The 18,766-nt window shown below is 47.1% G+C and overlaps 1 protein-coding gene across 1 annotated transcript in view; it reads left to right on the top strand.

Annotated features, from left to right (window-relative positions):
* ubr2 (ubiquitin protein ligase E3 component n-recognin 2) overlaps nucleotides 1–18,766 on the top strand; it is a 57,425-nt gene that overhangs the window by 30,319 nt on the left and 8,340 nt on the right. The window contains 28 exon segments of the mRNA XM_080869333.1: nucleotides 230–360; nucleotides 455–593; nucleotides 762–824; nucleotides 1,050–1,170; nucleotides 1,251–1,358; nucleotides 3,653–3,741; nucleotides 6,752–6,914; nucleotides 6,917–7,017; nucleotides 7,419–7,582; nucleotides 7,883–7,982; nucleotides 8,071–8,199; nucleotides 8,366–8,549; nucleotides 8,629–8,690; nucleotides 8,781–8,891; nucleotides 8,968–9,033; nucleotides 9,159–9,275; nucleotides 11,774–11,834; nucleotides 11,920–12,044; nucleotides 14,860–14,912; nucleotides 15,029–15,131; nucleotides 15,219–15,267; nucleotides 15,349–15,503; nucleotides 17,142–17,244; nucleotides 17,489–17,598; nucleotides 17,691–17,774; nucleotides 17,878–18,056; nucleotides 18,318–18,526; nucleotides 18,607–18,700. Coding sequence (XP_080725459.1) covers nucleotides 230–360; nucleotides 455–593; nucleotides 762–824; nucleotides 1,050–1,170; nucleotides 1,251–1,358; nucleotides 3,653–3,741; nucleotides 6,752–6,914; nucleotides 6,917–7,017; nucleotides 7,419–7,582; nucleotides 7,883–7,982; nucleotides 8,071–8,199; nucleotides 8,366–8,549; nucleotides 8,629–8,690; nucleotides 8,781–8,891; nucleotides 8,968–9,033; nucleotides 9,159–9,275; nucleotides 11,774–11,834; nucleotides 11,920–12,044; nucleotides 14,860–14,912; nucleotides 15,029–15,131; nucleotides 15,219–15,267; nucleotides 15,349–15,503; nucleotides 17,142–17,244; nucleotides 17,489–17,598; nucleotides 17,691–17,774; nucleotides 17,878–18,056; nucleotides 18,318–18,526; nucleotides 18,607–18,700 — 3,173 coding nt within the window.

The raw sequence follows: 18,766 nt of genomic DNA, 5'->3' as shown, positions 1-18,766 counted from the left end.
ACAAGCTTCTCAGATGAGAGGTGAAACGTCTTCAAGCAACTTAAACAAGTCCAGATGCCTTTTTCTTTCTTAGACTATGATGACAGGGATGACTGAGAACCTTCACAGACATACTTCACAGCTGTGGTTTGAGTGTGAGAGACTGATTAGAGGCTGGTGTGAACTGAGCTGGCTTAGGATGGTAACCCTGTCTCTCAGAGTGCTCACTCTGTGCTGTTTGTCCTTCCAGGACCCCGTAGCTCAGCTACCCACTGACATGGTCGGCCGTGCGTTCAGTGTCTTTTTCATCATCCTGAAGTATGCCGTCGACCTGCTGACCTGGGAGCACGAGGACCTGCTCCCCACAGGACTGCAGCCACCGTAGGCTCACTCTACCTTTACCTGAGACACGTGACAGTAAACGCGTCATACTGCAGCGTTCACACTGTGTGTGTGTGTGTGTATGTGTCTGCAGGGAGCGAGAGGACACCTACTACTGCATGCTGTTCAATGATGAAGTGCACACGTACGAGCAGGTGATCTACACGCTGCAGAAAGCTGTCAGCTGCAGCCAGAAGGAGGCCGTGAGCTTCGCCACTACGGTGGATCGAGATGTCAGTACACACACACAGTAACACGCTTATAGGAACTCAGAAATGTGACAAGGAGCTTCTTGTTTTTCATGTTCTGGTGATTATTCTAAGAATCTGTTTTGTTTGTGTGTGTGTGTGTGTGTGTGTGTGTGTGTGTGTGTGTGTGTGTGTGTGCGCGTGCGCGCGCAGGGCAGGAAGTCGGTTCGGTATGGAGACTTCCAGTTCTGTGAACAGGCCAAGTCCGTGATTGTGGTGAGTGTTTCCAAGTTTGGTAAATGACAGGAAGTCTTGAACTGATGTGGGGGGGTGCTGACGGTGCCTGCTTCAGGGACGTTCAATGTCGCACTCATTTACATTCACTGCCTTCTGGTTTTACTCATCACAACAATTTAAGAAAACAAAGAATGTCTCACCTCCTCCTCTTCCTACATCCCCATCACCTCCTTCTCTGCTCCTCCTCCTATCCTATCCCCTCAGAGAAACACCAGCCGTCAGTCAAAGCCTCTCCGGGTTCAGGTGATGCACTCGTCTGTCGTTGCTCATCAGTGTTTTGCTCTGAAGGCTCTGAGCTGGCTGGGTCAGATCATTCAGTACTCTGGTACGTGTGGACTTCATTACCCACAATTCCTCTGTGTGTGTCTCTGCTGCTGCATGTGGTGACTGTGCACTGTGTTTTAGATGGCCTGAGGAGGATCCTGTGTCAGGTGGGATTGCAGAAAGGTCCAGAGGGAGAGAACTCCTCGCTTGTCGACCGACTGATGCTCAACGACTCCAAGATGTGGAAAGGTAACCGCACGTACCGCTGCTAGTCATATGGCGCTCGAACGGCCACGGTCGTGAAGCCAACGGATGTGAAACAGTTTGTGTTTATCTGTGAGTTGGTCCTTCAAAGACACACAGCAGAGATACAGTCTCAATTAAATGTTTAAGACCACTTGAAAAGTGGCCAAAAGTCATATTTTGCATGGTTGGATCTTCACCAGGTTCCAACTAGAGCTTTAACATGCAGAAATGTGATTGAGACAAAACATTTGAGCATGCAGTTTATTGAAAACAACACAAACTGAAACGGGCTGTTTTACGGCTGATCAAAAGTTTCGGGCCACATGCCTTTAAAAGGACAAATCTGGGCACAAATGTGGATTCACTGTCATTTCCTGTCAGGTAGTCACACTGTCATGATGTTCTGATGGCAAAGGCAAACAAATGTTCCCTTTTTGAACGGGGTCGGGTTGTTGAACTGCATAAGCATGGTCTCTCACAGCACCGTCACTGCTGAGGTGGGACGCAGTGAGACAGTTATTTGGAATTCCTGAAATGATCCTGAGGTTTATGGAACAAAAGTCAAGTGGAAGACCCAAACAAATGTCATCAGCACTGAGCCGGAGGATCCAGTTGGCTGTCCGTCGAGACACTGGATAACCCTCGACCCAAATTAAGGCCGTTCCTGGTGCCGACTGCAGCCCCATAACCATCAGACGGCCTCAAAACACGTCTTCAGAGGCCTCGTCTCCATGGACGCCACAGAACTGACCGTTTTGACCAAACATGGGACATTGAAAGGTCCTCTAGCTAATCACATGAGCCTCTTTCACACCTTGGCTCATGTGATTAGGTAGAGGATCATTAGGGGGTCCATTGTCCCCTCTCGGGGGGTTACTCCCACAGGGCTTAAATCTGGGACTCTCCACCATTTGACCCTAGAACTGAAGAAGCTTCTCGGATGAGAGGTGAAACGTCTTCAAGCAACTTCCAGAAGTCCAGACACTTTTCTTTCCAAGCTCCTTAGACGATGAGAACAAATGTAACTTTGATGGTCCTGATGGTTTGCAGTGTTACTGCCATGATAAGCAGGTCTCACCTGAGGTGTTTACTACGCCTACAGCGAGGGGGCTCCATAATGATCTGGGGTGCTTTTTCCTTCAATGGAACAACGGAGCTTCAGGAGGTGCAGGGGTGGCAAATGGCTGCTGGCCATGTCCAGATGTTGCAGAGAGCGTCCTCGTGACTGAGGGCCCTCATCTGTGTGATAAACACTGGGTTTATCAGCAGGACAACGCTACAGTCCACCTCCCCTGCAGCGGCGCTGCAGACCACGCCCCGCCACACACATTAACCAGGTAAATACATATTTAAGCAGAATTTTGCAAATATCTATTTTTTTTTAGCAGCATAGAGCTTTTTTTCCCAATTACTTTTTAAAAGTCAGGTCAAGGCTCCAAAAGCCCAAAGGCGATATGAGCGGGGCGGCTCACAACAGTTTTTGTTTGCTGGATCATTTTAGTTCAGCTTTCCTTTTGTTATATTTCTTTAAGAGTTCAAAATGTGTTAATTACATGAATAAAAGGTAATTTTCTCTGTAGCACTTCATGGATTTCATAAGCAACACACCTTAGTTGCTCCGTGGATTCTTTTAAAAAGCAGTTAAAAACTTTTCTGTTCAAACAAGCCTTTTGTTGTACGTATTTTATAGTCTTTACATTATTTACATTTGATCTTTTACATTGTGTATAATGTCTGTTGATTGTATTGTTTATTTTAATATTTGTGTACAGCGCTTTGTGACTGCTTGTCTGTGAAAAGCGCTTAATAAATAAACTTTACTTACTTACTTTAGTTGTTCACACAAAGCATAAAGGTTAAAAAAACAAACAAACAAACAATATATACAGTGTTATCTTCATTTTAGATTTTAAAAAGTATTTGCGGCTCCCAGTGTTTTCTTTTGCGTGGAAACCGGGTCCAAGTGGCTCTTTAGGTGTTAAAGTTTGCAGACCCCTGGTATAAGTTTTGTTTTTAGTAAACTGCATGCTCAAAGCATGTTATGTCTCACTCCCGTTTCTGCATGTTGAAGCTCTACTTGGAACTTGGAAGATCCAACAATGCAAAATAGGATTTTTGGCCATTTTTCAAGTGGTCTTAAACTCTCGATTGGCGCTGAATGTGACTGACAGGCACTCTAACTAGCTGAAGTTTGGATGCATGGCAGTCTCCTTGATCTGTTTGTTCATGGTGTGCGAGTTGATGAGCTGCAAGTAAATGCGAGCAAGTTGAGGTCAGCTGATCTGTCATGTTTGCAGGAGCGAGGAACATCTATCACCAGCTACTCATGAACAGCCTCCTCATGGACCTCAAGTACAAGAAGATCTTTGCCATCCAATTTGCCAAGGTAACACACCTGTGCAGTATACCTGACACCCGCCAGCCACTTCATTAGGTACACCTTGCTGGTACTGGTTGGTTCTCCTTTTTCTTTAAGAGCTGCTTCAATTCTTCACGGCTGGTAAGCTGCTGGAAACACTCAGAGAGGCTGGTCCATGTGGACACGGCATGATGAGAACTTCTGTTCCATCTGAGCACAGAGGAGCTCTGCTGCACTGAGATCTTTGACCGTGGAGGCCCTTATACAGCAAACTCACTGTCATATTTAAGACATGGTTGGTGGGAACATGACATCAGATCAGCAGTCTGAAACACCAACAACCATCCCACGCTTAAAGTCTCTTAAATCACTTTCCTTCATTAATCTGATGTTCATTTTGAACTTCAGCTCGTCTGATATCTACATGTCTGAATACACTGAGCTGAAGCCCTGTGATTGCCTGATTACATATTTGCATTAAGCTGTTGAACAGGCATACCTAATAAAGTGGCTGGTGAGTGTATATACCTGATCGGAACACCCATGACAGCTGTGGAGCTTTATATAGTCTGGGGGGGTTTATGCTAGTAGAATCTCGATGATCTGTGATTCCCTGGCAGCATCTGTTTCCTCAGTGCAACAGCCTAAAACCTCACCACATGACCTTGTTGGCTTGTTTACAGCTAAAATGAAAAACGTCATCCAGCCAGTCGTGTGTCGATTGAATTTTTAGATCCAAATAAATCAAAGTACTCAAAAAGATCCTCTGGAGTGAACTTTGTTCATTGAAACAGACTTTACTAAACAGTGTCATATAAACAACAAAACATGTAACAACAAGACATCACAAAGTAGAACAGAGCAACCCTGAGGTGTAGAGCCTTCATGCTCATGTAGCAGACAAAAACAACAGAGAAAAGGGGTTACGCTGCCAAAAATAAACCATAAATCTCATTAATTTGGGGTTTTTCTCTCTTTGGAAAGTGTGTCCTGTCAAAGAGCGCCATAACTCACATTAACCCCTCCATGAACTGCTGTCTTAGTGTGGTAGACTAGTTTGTTTGTCCTAGGGAACCCAGGGGCTATGTTCTCAGGGCCTTTTGCCTCCTAGTAGGGTTTCCCATGGCAAATTGGTCCTGTGTCAGGAACCAGGCAAAGAGATATTCAAAAGACCCTTATGAGTTTAACAACAAGGGAGTTCACCCTGCCTGGGATACGGTTACTGGGACCCCGTCCTGGAGCCAGGCCTGGGAAGTGTGTCCAATGGGAGAACGCCAGGTGGCCAGGCCTTAGCTCAAAAGGCCCGGCTGGGTGCACCCGACACCCGACGTAGGCCTGCACCAGCCCCATGGGGTGCCGTAGAGGTCTGGTGCAGTGTGTGCTAATGGCAAGAGATCCTGACCGATCGATCCCCGAGTTTGGCGTTCGGGACACGGAACATCATCCCTCTGGTGGAGAAGGAGTATGCGAGGTTGAGATGTACCGGCTAGATATAGTCAGGCTCACCTCAACACACAGCTTGGGCTCTAGAACCTGTCTCCTAGAGAGGGGCTGTACTCTGTTCCAGTCTGGAGTTGCCTTTGGTAAGAGACAGTGTGTTGATGTGGGTATCTTGGGCCCTGTATGTTGGATTTTTTCCCAGTAGACCAGACACCTTCAGGTTGGGGAGTCTTTGGGTGGGGTGCTCGAGGTGCTCCATCTGGAGACTCAACACTCATATGAGCAATTGACAGTGAGACTTAGAGGGGCGTCATTGGGAGGAACGGCCTGCCTGGTCTGATCTCAAGTGGTGTTCTGTTACTTGTCTATAACAAACACCATGTTCAAAGGGCGTCTGTAAATGCACATGGCAGCAGGGACACCCTAGGTTGATGATCGATGCTGTAATCGTATCATCGGATCTGCAGGTGTATATTCTGGATACACGGGTGAAAAGAGCTGCTGAGGTGTCAACTGATCACCTCCTGGTGGTGAGTTGGATCAGGTTGTAGGTTAGGACTGTGGACAGGCTTGCCTCACTTAAACATATAGTGAGAGTGCAATGTGAACTCTTACTTCCAACTGAGCCATCAGGCTGAAGAACAATCCTATTGGCCTTTGTTAGCCTGCGGGACTTCACAGACAGCTGATGGGTACTGGAAGGTAAAGCGGAACACTTATTCAGACAGTGGCTGAAGCAAAAACTTGGGTGTGGGAGGAGTTCAGTAAGGTCAATGACTTTCCTTGAAAGCGATTCTGGCAAACTGCAGCGCTCTACAGCGCTCTACCCGCACTGTAGAGCGCTGCTGACTGAGGATATAGTTGGACGATGGAAGGAATACTTCCAGGACCTCCTTAATCCCACTGATACAACTTCTGTAGAGGAAGCAGCAAATGGGGGTGGTGAGTCATCCATCACTGGAGGCGAGGTCACTGAGGCAGGTAAACGACTCCTTGATGGCAGAGCCCCTGGGGTGGATGAGGTTTGCTGTGAGTTTCTGAAGGCTCAGATGTTGTAGGGCTGTGTTGGACACGTCTCTACAGTGTTGCATGGAGATGTAGGGCAGTACCTCTGGATTGGCAGACTAGTGGTTCTCAATTTGAAGAAGGATAGGATGATATATCAGGATAAAAATTCACTGAAGTTAAAGATGCTGGTGATCACTCAGCTAGAAAATGAATCATTAAAAAGTCGACTGACAGAAAGACTTCAGTGATCAAAGCACGTATGTCCACATATTATTCACAGGAATCGGTCTTCGGACTGAAAATAACCCTCAGGTGGGAAACAAATAATTTAAAATGGGTCATGCTGAGCTGATCGCCTAAAGCTGCTGCTGATCTTGATTAAAGAACCAGTCGCTGCTGTGCATGTGCTGTGTTAAGGTCAGGTTTACAGAACTAACAGAAGTCTTGATACACTTTTCTTTTGTGAGCTGTCTTAAAAATATCAGAGTTTTAGCGACAGGTTTTTAAAGGAGTCAGTGTGTGGGTGGTGGTGGGGTGTTGGGCGGACAGCAGCGACCTCTGACCCAGAGGTGAAATGTCGTCCCTCCAGAACTACAGACGCCTACAGACAGATTTTATGGAGGACGACCACGAGCGAGTGGTGTCAGTGACGTCGCTGTCTGTCCAGCTCTTCACCGTCCCGACCATGGTGAGTACTCCTCCTGCACCTCCACACAACTCTCTCTCTCTGTGTTCCCCTCTCTCTCCCGCTGCTAGAATTACGAACGCTTGCAGAACGACTATGTGAAAGACGACCACGGCCGTGAGTTCTCCATCACTGACCTGTCAGTGCAAATGTTCACCGTACCGTCACTGGTGAGTTCAGGTGGCTGCCGCCGGAGTAGATGTCATCCCACCGGCTGAGTTGTTTAAAGTGGGTGCTTCACCCTCAGGTGGAACAGATGTCAGACATCACTGAAAAAATGTTATGATCTAAAGTCATCCCTGAAGTTTCATTGAAAGCTGATTAGTTGATAATCAATAATTATAACAGATATAATTATTATTAATATATTATGTATTAATAATAGTATTAATAATAATCAGATCAATCACCTTTAAAGTTTAGTTCTTCAGAATCCACCAAAATAAATGTCACAAGCAAAGAAACACAGATCGAAATGATAACAGGCCCAACACTGAACATGAGGAACGACATGTCTGTACGTGTGTGGGGGTGTGTGTGTGTTGGTGTGTGGGTCTCAAATGTTCTGCAGGCCCGGATGCTGATGGTGGAGGAGAACCTGATGACCACCATCATCAGGACCTTTGTGGATCACCTCCGCCACAGAGACCCGCAGGGGCGCTTCCAGTTCGACCGCTACACCGCCCAGCAGGCCTTCAAGTTCGGGAGAGTCCAGAGCCTCATTGGTGACCTCAAGTGAGCCCCAGTTAGAGGTTATGAAGAGCCAGTTAGAGGTTATGAAGAGCCAGTTAGAGGTTAAGGGCCAGTTAGAGGTTAAGGGCCAGTTAGAGGTTATGAAGAGCCAGTTAGAGGTTAGTTGGAGACTAAACAGAGACTGGTTCTTGTGCGATGACCCTACACTGTGTATGCAGGGTACCCATGAATCCTGTTCTGTAGCTTGATGAATCTTCTTTCACAAGTGTAAACGCTGTGGGTGTGTGTCGTGTTTTATGATAAAACCAGGCCTGTCAGTGTAACCAGTGCTTCTACATGCAGGTATGTCCTGATCAGCCCTCCGTCCAAGTGGAGCGATCAGCTCAGACTCAAGTTTCTAGAAGGTTTCTACGCTTTTCTGGAGCTGCTCAAGTGCATGCAGGTAACATGGAGACAGTGTGAGGTTTACCTGTACAGGTGCAGCCCGAACATCTCTGAGCCTGTCTGTCTGTGAACCCACCTCCCTGCAGGGCATGGACCCAGTGGTGAGACAGGTGGGGCAGCATATTGAGATGGAGCCTGAGTGGGAGGCGGCGTTCACGCTGCAGATGAAGCTGACAAACATCATCACGATGATCCAGGAATGGTGCTCCACTGATGTGAGACAACACACTGAACACGCTACATGTAACATTACAAATGTTACCTTTTATGTTCCTACAGTTTATTTTTTGTTTTCTGGATCAATAATCTGATCAGTTTTAAATAAACAGATTGATTGAGTGAGCCATCCAAGCCTTTTCTTTGCTCCTTTGTGTGTGTCAGGAGCGTGTGCTGATCGAGGCCTACAAGAAGTGTCTGAGCGCTCTCAGTCACTGTCATAACAGCCTTCCAGATGGTGAGCAGCCAATCAGCTTGAGCCTGGCAGGCCACAGCGTGGAAACATTCAGGTATCAGGTGTCTCAGGAAAAAGTCTCCATACACCTGCCGGTCTGCAGGCTGCTGGCAGGTAAACACACACACACATTTTAAAAGTCACACCATCTGTCTCCACGTCCTGTTTGAAGTTGTATCAATCGCCTCCTCAGGTCTGCACATCCTCCTCAGCAGAACAGAGGTGGCGTCTCATTTCCCTGAGCAGCTCCCATTGGTCAGTAACAGATTATTATTGATCCCTGATTGGAAACGCCATTTTCCAACCAGTTTGATTCATTGATTGTTGATGCCACGTGTCCCTCAGGGTGAACTAAGCCCCCCCCTTCTGATCGAACTCCCCCTCCGTTGCCTGGTGCTCTGTGCCCAGGTGCATGCTGGGATGTGGAGGAGGAACGGATTCTCACTGATTAATCAGGTGAGTTCTAACCTGTTAATCTATGCTGAAGAGATCAATGCTGATTAGCTAAGTTTTTTGCTGTTTGTTGTTTCAGATTTATTATTACCACAATGTAAAGTGTCGAGTCGAGATGTTCGACAAAGACATCATCATGCTACAGGTACAACTCGCCTCTACTGACGCTCCACTTATTCTACCAGTGCTGATTCAACAGCACTAATGCCTCTGTGAAGCGTTGGTGCAGACTCTCTGCTCATGCTTGCTGCTGTTTTTGGTTGGGTGCAGGCAGGGGCGTCCATGATGGATCCAAACCACTTCCTGATGATTGTTCTGAGTCGATTTGAAGTGTTTCACGTTTTCAGCACCGCTGACATCAGGAAAAGATACAGAGAGGCCAACAAGGTCAGTCCTCTTCTGTTGTCAAGACGCCATGATTTTACTGCTAAGCTTATCCGCCCCACCCTCGACATAGATACATTTCCAAAGATTGTTATGTTAAAGCTCCTGCAGCGTCAGGTGATGCAAAGCTGCAGCAGATTAAATTCAGACACCTGCATGAACAGACAAGAAGTCAGATTTTGCAGCAGGTCGCTTTGACTTGTCTGTTTATTTGCACGTAACGAGAAATTAGAATCACATCTGCAGGTCAGACATTCACATTACGTCGTGTTTGACATTCAAATCAAATCACTTTTATTGTCACATCACATGTGCAGGTACATTGGTACAGCACATGTGAGTGAAATTCATGTGTGCGAGCTTCACAAGCAACAGAGTTGTGCAAAATACAATAATGTAAACAAGCAAAATACAAGAATGGCTACATCTGAAACTAATAAATATATGTACAATATATAATAGTATATGCATTTCTGGATGTGTATACTAAATATTTTTCTACGTGTGTGTGTGTGTGTGTGTGTGTACACATATTTTACAAATTAAATAGAGTAAACAATAAATAAAATATATAAAATATACAGAGTTGAATATGTGCAAAACAGTGGCATTACTGTACAGTATGGCGTGCATAATGTTAAAGTTCCAGTAGTGAAGCTGAGGTGTCTATGACGTGTTCAGCAGTCTGATGGCCTGGTGGAAGAAGCTGTCTCTCAGTCTGCTGGTACGGGACCGGATGCTGCAGAACCTCCTTCCTGATGGAAGCAGTCTGAACAGTTTATGGCTGGGGTGACTGGAGTCCTTGATGATCCTCCCCGCTTTCCTCAGGCAGCGCTTCCTGTAGATGTCTTGGAGGGAGGGAAGCTCACCTCCAATTATCCGTTCAGAGCACCGCACTACTGTCTGGAGAGCTTTGCAGTTGTAGGCGGTGCTGTTGCCATACCAGGTGGTGATGCATCCAGTGAGGATGCTCTCAATGGCACAGTGATAGAAGGTCCTGAGGATGCGGGGGCTCATGCCGAATCTTTTCAGTCTCCTGAGAAAGAAGAGGCGCTGCTGCGCCTTCTTCACTGTTTTGTTTGTGTGTACTGACCACGTAAGATCCTCAGCCAGATGTACACCAAGGAAGCGGAAGCTGCTCACTCTCTCCACAGCAGCGCCGTTGATGGTGATGGGGGTGTGTACTTCTCTGCACCTCCGGAAGTCCACTATCAACTCCTTTGTCTTTGCGACGTTGAGGGTGAGATGGTTGTCTTGACACCAGTGGGTCAGGGCGCTGACCTCCTCCCTGTAAGCCGTCTCATCACCGTTGGTGATAAGACCCACCACTGTAGTGTCGTCCACAAACTTCACAATGATGTTGGAGCTGTTAGTGGCCGTGCAGTCGTAGGTGTAGAGTGAGTACAGGAGAGGGCTCAGTACACACCCCTGTGGAGCACCAGTGTTCAGTGTGATGGGGGATGAGGTGATGCTGCCCAGTCTGACCACTTGGCGTCTGTCAGACAGGAAGCTAAGGATCCAGCTGCAGAGGGAGCTGCTCAGTCCTAGATCCTGCAGTTTCCTGTCCAGCTTCGAGGGAACGATGGTATTGAATGCTGAGCTGTAATCTACAAACAGCATCCTCACATACGTGTCTCTCTTCTCCAGGTGTGACAGGGCAGTGTGTAGTGTCAGGGCTATGGCATCATCAGTGGACCTGTTGTGGCGGTATGCAAACTGTAGAGGGTCCAGTGAGTCGGGTAGTGCAGAGCAGATGAAGTCCCTGACCAGCTTCTCGAAGCATTTGCTTACGATGGGGGTCAGGGCTACAGGTCGCCAGTCGTTCAATGAGGAGATGGTGGAGGATTTGGGTACAGGGACGATGGTGGCCATTTTGAAGCAGGCTGGGACTACAGACAGAGAGAGGGAAAGGTTGAAGATGTGCGTGAACACTCCAGCCAGCTGAGCCGCGCATGACTTGAGGACGCGGCCGGGAATCCCGTCCGGACCTGTAGCTTTGCGTGCGTTCACCTTCCTGAAGCACTTCCGCACATCCTCCTCAGACACAGTGTGCGCTCTGACGTCATCCGCGGTGCGCACACTGTCCGGTCTCATGGTGTTCGCTGTGTCGAATCTAGCGTAGAATACGTTTAGATCCTCACACAGAGAGGCTGTGGTCTGCGGTGTGCTGGTTTTCCCTCTAAAGTCTGTGATCGTGTTTAGTCCCTGCCACATACTCCGAGGGTTGTCAAACTGTTGCTCCACCCTGTCCCTGTACTCACGTTTGGCTGCTTTGATCGTCTTCCGGAGTTGGTAATGTGCGTGTTTGTAGTCCGATGTGTTCGCGGAGGCAAAGGCGGTGCTCCGTGCCGCGCGAACATCTCCGTTAATCCAGGGTTTTTGATTTGGGAAGGATTTTAAGAAGGATTCAAGTCCTCAAAAATCCATTTGCAATGTTGAATCTTTCGAGTTAAACGCTACAGGTGTATGACTGACTCCTCCCACTCTGTCCTGTGTTTCAGGACCTGGTCCAGCAGAACACTCTCATCGAAGAGATGCTTCATCTCATCATTATGGTGGTCGGTGAGTTTGTTTCCTCTGAAAATGAGTCAGAGAGGTCGCCTTGTCCAGGTGCAACATTAGCACTGCCTCTGCATGTGTGTTACAGGTGAGCGGTACGTGGCGGGCGTTGGCCAGGTGGAGCCCTACGATGAGGTCAGAAGAGAAATCATCCACCTGCTGTCCATCAGACCGATGGCTCACAGCGAGCTTGCCAAGGCTCTACCTGAGAATGTGAGACCCTAACCTGTCTGTTAATGTTTTTTTAGTTATGCTGTTACATATTTGTAAGTATTTGTGAGTTCTGCTTTTAAAAGTTTATTAACCCTCTGGGCTCGACGGACGCGTCGGCACATCCAAATCACACGACCAATTTAAGATGACTTTGCAACAAGATGCAGCCAACCCGAGTCTCCAAGTTTAAAGTCTAAGTGCGGACTTCAAACTATATACAAGTTTTTAAGTTGTGTTGATAGGACACGAAAAACCAGAGTCATGATCAAAAATATACCTGATGTTTTTTGCTGAATACTATCGGCACTCTCTGCTTGTGACCAAATAAAAGAAAGAAAAAGCACCGCTTTCCTATTGGTGGAAAAATGTACCATGTCAACCAATCACAAACTGATATGGCAACATGTGACAATTGGTTGTTTAGGAAGAAGGAGAGGTTTTAGGAGTGACAGCGGTGAGAGAGTGTTTAGACACAAGAGATTTGTGACATTCAGTGTGTTTGGAGTGTGTAGTTGATGTGTACTTTTATGTAGTTTGCAGTTTTATGCAGTTACCCTGTACTTTTGTGTAGTTAGTGCGTACTTTTGTGTAGTTGGTGTGCAGTTTTGTGTAGTCTTTTGTGTTGTCAGTGCGTACTTTTGTGTAGTGTGTGCAGTTTTAACTACACTCAACAAAAATATAAACCCAACACTTTTGTTTTTGCTCCCATTCCCCATGGGATGGACGTAGAGACCTAAAATTCATTCCAGATACACAATATAACCATCCCTCCCAAACAGTGGTCACAAATCAGTCCAAATGTGTGGTAGTGGGCACATCTGCCATATTGAGATAATCCATCCCACCTCACAGGTGTGCCACATCAGGATGCTGATCTGACATCATGAGTAGTGCACAGGTGTACCTCAGACTGCCCACAACAAAAGGCCACCCTGGAATGTGCAGTTTTGTCTCACAGCAAAATGCCACAGATGCCACAAGCAATGAGGGAGCGTGCAATTGGCATGCTGACAGCAGGAATGTCAACCAGATCTGTCGCCCGTGCATTGAATGTTCATTTCTCAACCATAAGCCGTCTCCACAGGCGTTTCAGAGAATATGGCAGCACATCCAACCGGCCTCACAACCGCAGACCTCGTGTAACCACACCAGCCCAGGACCTCCACATCCAGCAGGTTCACCTCCAAGATCGTCTGAGACCAGCCACCCAGACAGCTGCTGGAACAATTGGTTTGCACAACCAAACAATTTCTGCACAAACTGTCAGAAACCGTCTCAGGGACGCTCAACTGCATGCCCGTCGTCCTCATCGGGGTCTTGACCTGACTCCAGCTCGTCGCCGTAACAGACTTGTGTGGGCAAATGCTCACATTCGATGGCGTCTGGCACGTTGGAGAGGTGTGCGCTTCACGGATGAATCATGGTTCACATTGTTCAGGGCAGATGGCAGCTGAGAATGTCCCAGTTCTTGCATGGCCAGCATACTCACCGGACATGTCACCCATTGAGCATGTTCGGGATGTGCTTGACCGGCGTATACGACAGCGTGTACCAGTTCCCACGAATATCCAACAACCTCGCACAGCCATTGAAGTGGAGTGGACCAACATTCCACAGGCCACAATTGACAATCTGATAGACTCCATGCGACGATGTGTTGCACTGCATGAGGCAAATGGTGGTCACACCAGATACTGACCGGTTCTGGGTCCCCAGACCCCCAATAGCGCAAAAAACTGCACATTCCAGGGTGGCCTTTTGTTGTGGGCAGTCTGAGGTACACCTGTGCACTACTCATGATGTCAGATCAGCATCCTGATGTGGCACACCTGTGAGGTGGGATGGATTATCTCAATATAGCAGATGTGCCCACTACCACACATTTGGACTGATTTGTGACCACTGTTTGGGAGGGATGTTTATATTGTGTATCTGGAATGAATTTTAGGTCTCTACGTCCATCCCATGGGGAATGGGAGCAGTAACAAAGGTGTTGCGTTTATATTTTTGTTGAGTGTAGTTAGTGGGTAGTTTTGTGTTGTTGGTGTGCAGTTTTATGTACTTAGTGTGCAATTTTGTGTAGTTAGTCGACTGCTGAATGTCACAGTTGCTGCCAAAAAGCCACCAAAGGCAGATTACAGTGTAAACTGTGTCTCCAACACCTGCTGCTGTCTGGCCTGCAGGTATCAGGCTGTGATGTTCTCCTTTATCTTATAGTGGACACAAATTATATTTTAGAGTGGCGGAAATAATTTGTGTGGCATGATATTTGATGCAGAACAGCTGATTGTTCTGTGAATTGTTTGAAATGGTTTGAAATGGCCCGCCTTGGCTGCATTTTTAGGTAAATAGATGCAAATAACTTGTGCATAGGTTATTAAAATGTACAGTTTATATTTGCATTTCAAATTACGAAAATGATTCATTAATGTTTGTGTTAGTTACAGCAAAAAATATAACCTTTTTTTCTACTCAGATTTTATGTTTTTTACCTGACTTTAGATCAGTTGTGTTAATACAACTGTAGTAGTTTGACTGTAAATTCAGACATGTGAGGTCGTGCTGAAAAGAATGATACCAAACAAGGCAAAGTAAATGAGTAAAATCAAAGGTAACCCCAGAGCGTTAAACTCAGACACTTTGTAAGGCTCGATCATACAAGATCTGCTGAACAGGTGAACCCTGACTTACCTGAGGCTAAAATGTTTTGTTTGTTTGCTATTCAGTGTTTCTGAGCGCAGGGAATTTACTGTTTTTACTTCTGTGCGCTGAAACATTTTTAGTTTGATGTAATAACCTGAGTTTGTGTCTTCAGGGGAACAAGGAGACGGGGCTGGAGAGAGTCATCGACAGCGTGGCTTCATTCAAGTCAGTCTTCCACCTCAAATATCATCAGTCCACCTTAAATACACGTGCATCCTTACAATTTCTCTTTGTTCTCTATGTTACAATAACTGCAGTACTGAGTGTATTTGTACTAACAGGAAACCAGGTGTGACAGGTAGAGGGCTGTATGAGCTCCGCCCTGAGTGGAACAGATACTTCAACCTGTACTTCCATCACTACAGCAGAGCTGACCAGTCAAAGGTACGCTCACTGATCTGGATGCGGATCAGAGCGTTATTGATTGGTGTACGTGTTGTTGCTATGGTAACGCTGCGTCCTGTGTTTCAGGCTGAGGAAGCTCAGAGAAAGCTGAGGAGACAGAGTGGCGAGGACACAGGTAAGCACACCTGTACAAAACACCAGCAGGAAGACTGATGGATGACATGGTCACCTTGGTAACGTGTCTTTGTGTGCATAGCCCTGCCCCCTCCCCCTCCTCCCCCCCTCTGCCCTCTCTTCGGCAGCCTGGTGAACCTCCTGCAATGTGATGCGCTGCTCGCCATAGAGGGCGCCGTGCTGCAGTGGGCCGTGGAGCCCAGCGGGGGGGGCTGGACTGAGTCCATGCTGCAGAGGGTGAGTGTGTGTGTTTAGAATACAGTAGCTCTTTATTGTCGTTGCACATGAAATAAAATGTAAATGAGGGAGCAGGAATAAATAAGCAACAGGAGGGACACACTGGAGAGGAGAGGTCTGGGAACCAGTCCAGAGACTTTGTCTGAACACAGTGTGAGTGGCCTGAGTGATGGGGGGTTAGTCAGACCATGGGCCTTTCTCAATACGCAAGTCCGTACTCGGGTTACAGACTCACGATTTGTACAACTGGAACACCAGCGTACTTGATGATGTCACAGTTTTTACTGCTGTCACCTCTTAATTTAACTGTGAGTAATATGTTATGAAGCTGAACTTTCATCTCAGCCAAACCGATTTACTCAGGAACAAATAAAACACTGAAATAAACCAAACATTAACATTTAGAAGTGATCTACGTGACTTATATATCATGTTTAACCTGAGTAGCCAAAGACCGCAGGTGGTTTGAAAACGATCTGCCGGTAGTTCGCTGTTCCTGCTGGCTCTAGTGACCCTTGACCTCCCGGTCAGCTATCGAGTTGGTGGGTACAGACGTCTCTGAAAACGTCGGAGCACTTTTGCAAGTATGTGATGTTTTGATAAACCGAGCAGATATTTGAAGCTTACACAGCTACATTCTCGCCTGAAAGTATCTAAAAATGTTATTTTAAGAGTAATATTTAAATTTAAACGTTTTTAGCCGCACTCCTCCACCATTGCCATGTTTGAGCTTTGGACGAAATGCATTCTGGGATATTTAGCTGTACCAAGTACACACAAGTCACCGCCGATGTATGCTCGATAAAATTTGCGGAGCGAGAACACATCTGGGAATTTTTCACGTTCTCGGCTTGATGTGTACTTTGAATTGGAACAGTACTTGGTCTCCGACTGATGACATATCACGAGTCCACGAGTACTGTATTGTCCCCCTGGTAGGACGCTTGACCTGTTGGTGGCATTTGTAGAGTACAGATTGCAAACTTGCCTCATTAATGTCCCCAACAATGATATGGACAGATATGCTCTCTCTGCTGTTTACTAATAGTAAGTTGGAGGTGGTTGAGCGCTGAGCTAACGTTAGCATCAGGGGGATGTAAACAATGGTAACTATGGCTACCGTTAGCTTGCAAGGTAGATCAAAGGGACATGACATGACCTCTGAGTCCGGTGAGCAGTGACTGTTTATAGTTGTGTTGTTACGACTGTAGTCCTACAGCCCCTGCCCTTACCTTTGTTGTGGTCCTGGTGGTGTAGGGTCCAGCCTGGTGACTCCACTGGGGCATCAGGGATGTTAGGATGGAGCCAGGATTCAGTTACACTCAGTAGACAACACTCCCAGACAACACGGTTGTAGTACATCTCTGATTGTAGCTCCTCCCTTTTGTTTGTGAGGGATCTGGTGTTGGTGAGGAAGCTGGGTGAAAGCGGAGATTTGCGTTGCTGTTTTCGATAGTCAGCTCTGCGTCCCGCTTTTGTTTTCTCGTGTGTTCATCAGTGTTAGATCAGGTGACCAGCTTTAATGGCTGACTGTAATCATCACTGTGATCTTCAGAAACACCTGTAGAGGCCGCCCTCTGTCCTAAATAAAATGAACATCAGATTCAAAGTGTGTGTGTGTTTGTACCTCACCTGCAGGTGCTCCACCTGGTGGGCATGGCTCTGCTGGAAGAGCAGCAGCAGCTGGAGAGCAGCAGCGGAGATGAAGATGTCACTTTCAACTACACCTGCAAGATCACACGTTAGTACACCTGTGTGTATGTGTGTGTGTTTGAGTGTTTACCTGTGTGTGTGTGTGTGTGTGTGTGTGTGTGTGTGTGTGTGTGTGTGTGTGTGTGTGTGTGTGTGTGTTTGAGTGTTTACCTGTGTGTGTGTGTGTGTGTGTGTGTGTGTGTGTGTGTGTGTGTGTGTGTGTGTGTGTGTGTGTGTTTACCTGTGTGTGTGTGTTTACCTGTGTGTGTGTGTGTGTGCGTGTGTGTGTTTAGGTCCAGGTGAAGCACCCAGTACTTCAGGAAGTGTCCTGGCTCTGCTGGAAAGTCTGCAGAACACTCCTCACCTGGAAGTCCATAAAGACATGATCACCTGGATTCTCAAGGTAACCGCTGATGTCACTGTGATGTCATTGTGAATTAACACCAGAGTGAAGGTGTGAAGCTGAATCAGTATGATCTCTGTGTGTGTGTGTAGATGGTGTCAAACATCAAAATGATGAGAGAGCGAACATCGTCAGCCTCCTCTTTTACCGTCAGCCTGGAAAGAGGCTCTGAGGAGGTGAGACTCAGCACCGCTTCCTCTTCCCTGGTTATCTACTGACTGATTGGCTCATTAACGTATGTGTTGATTAAGTGATGAATTGATTGGTTCCGTGCTGCAGACGATGAGGGACAAAGATAAGGCAGAGAGGAAGAGGAAAGCGGAGATGGCGAGGCTCCGCAGGGAAAAGATCATGGCTCAGATGTCAGAGATGCAGAAACACTTCATCAACGAGAACAAAGAGCTGTTCCAGCAGAGCATGGAAGAGCTGGAGGCGTCCACGTCAGCTGCCGACCACAGGTACAACTGCATATTTACACCAGTACATTCCTAATACACCTGTATACCCACTTTCATTCACATTTACTAGATGTCTTACTATCAGCTGAGCACAGGTATGACTGTACAAAGCCGTATTTATCTGTTGGAATATGAAATGCACTTAACATTAAGTGCAGGCAAGGACTGGTACACCTGTGGACTCACCTGCTGCAGAGCACACGTGTGATTGAAGAGCTTATTCAGAGAATATTAAAAGATCCTCTCCCTCCTGCTTTACAGTCCTCCCAGTGCAGAGCTCACCTGTGTGTCCCAGGTGGCTGTTGGTCCCAGGAGGGTGGGAGGGACTGAGCGCCGACAGCTGGTCACCTGTATCCTGTGTCAGGAAGAGCAAGAGGTCAGAGGTCACAGCAGAGCAATGGTGCTTGCAGCATTTGTCCAAAGGTCCACTGTTCTGTCCAAAAACCGCCACTGCAACCTGCCCAACCCAGGTGGGCAGAGCTCCAGTTTGACATCATCAGGCGAGTGACCAGTCGAAGTTCAGGTGTTAACCTGTGATCGTGTGTTTCAGAGCACCGTGACCCCCTGTTCATGCACCCCGACCTCTGTCTGGGGATTCACACCGCCAGCTGTGGACACATCATGCACGCCACCTGCTGGCAGAGGTGACTCCCCTCACTTGCACACCTTCCAGTCGGCTCTCAGGATGTTACACCTGTCCTCACTCTGTT

The sequence above is a fragment of the Rhamphochromis sp. 'chilingali' genome (assembly GCF_963969265.1).
Source record: "Rhamphochromis sp. 'chilingali' genome assembly, chromosome: 20".
Classification (NCBI taxonomy): Eukaryota; Metazoa; Chordata; class Actinopteri; order Cichliformes; family Cichlidae; genus Rhamphochromis; species Rhamphochromis sp. 'chilingali'.
Note: the sequence above shows the minus strand (reverse complement) of the source record. Positions and strands in the feature narration are given on the sequence as shown.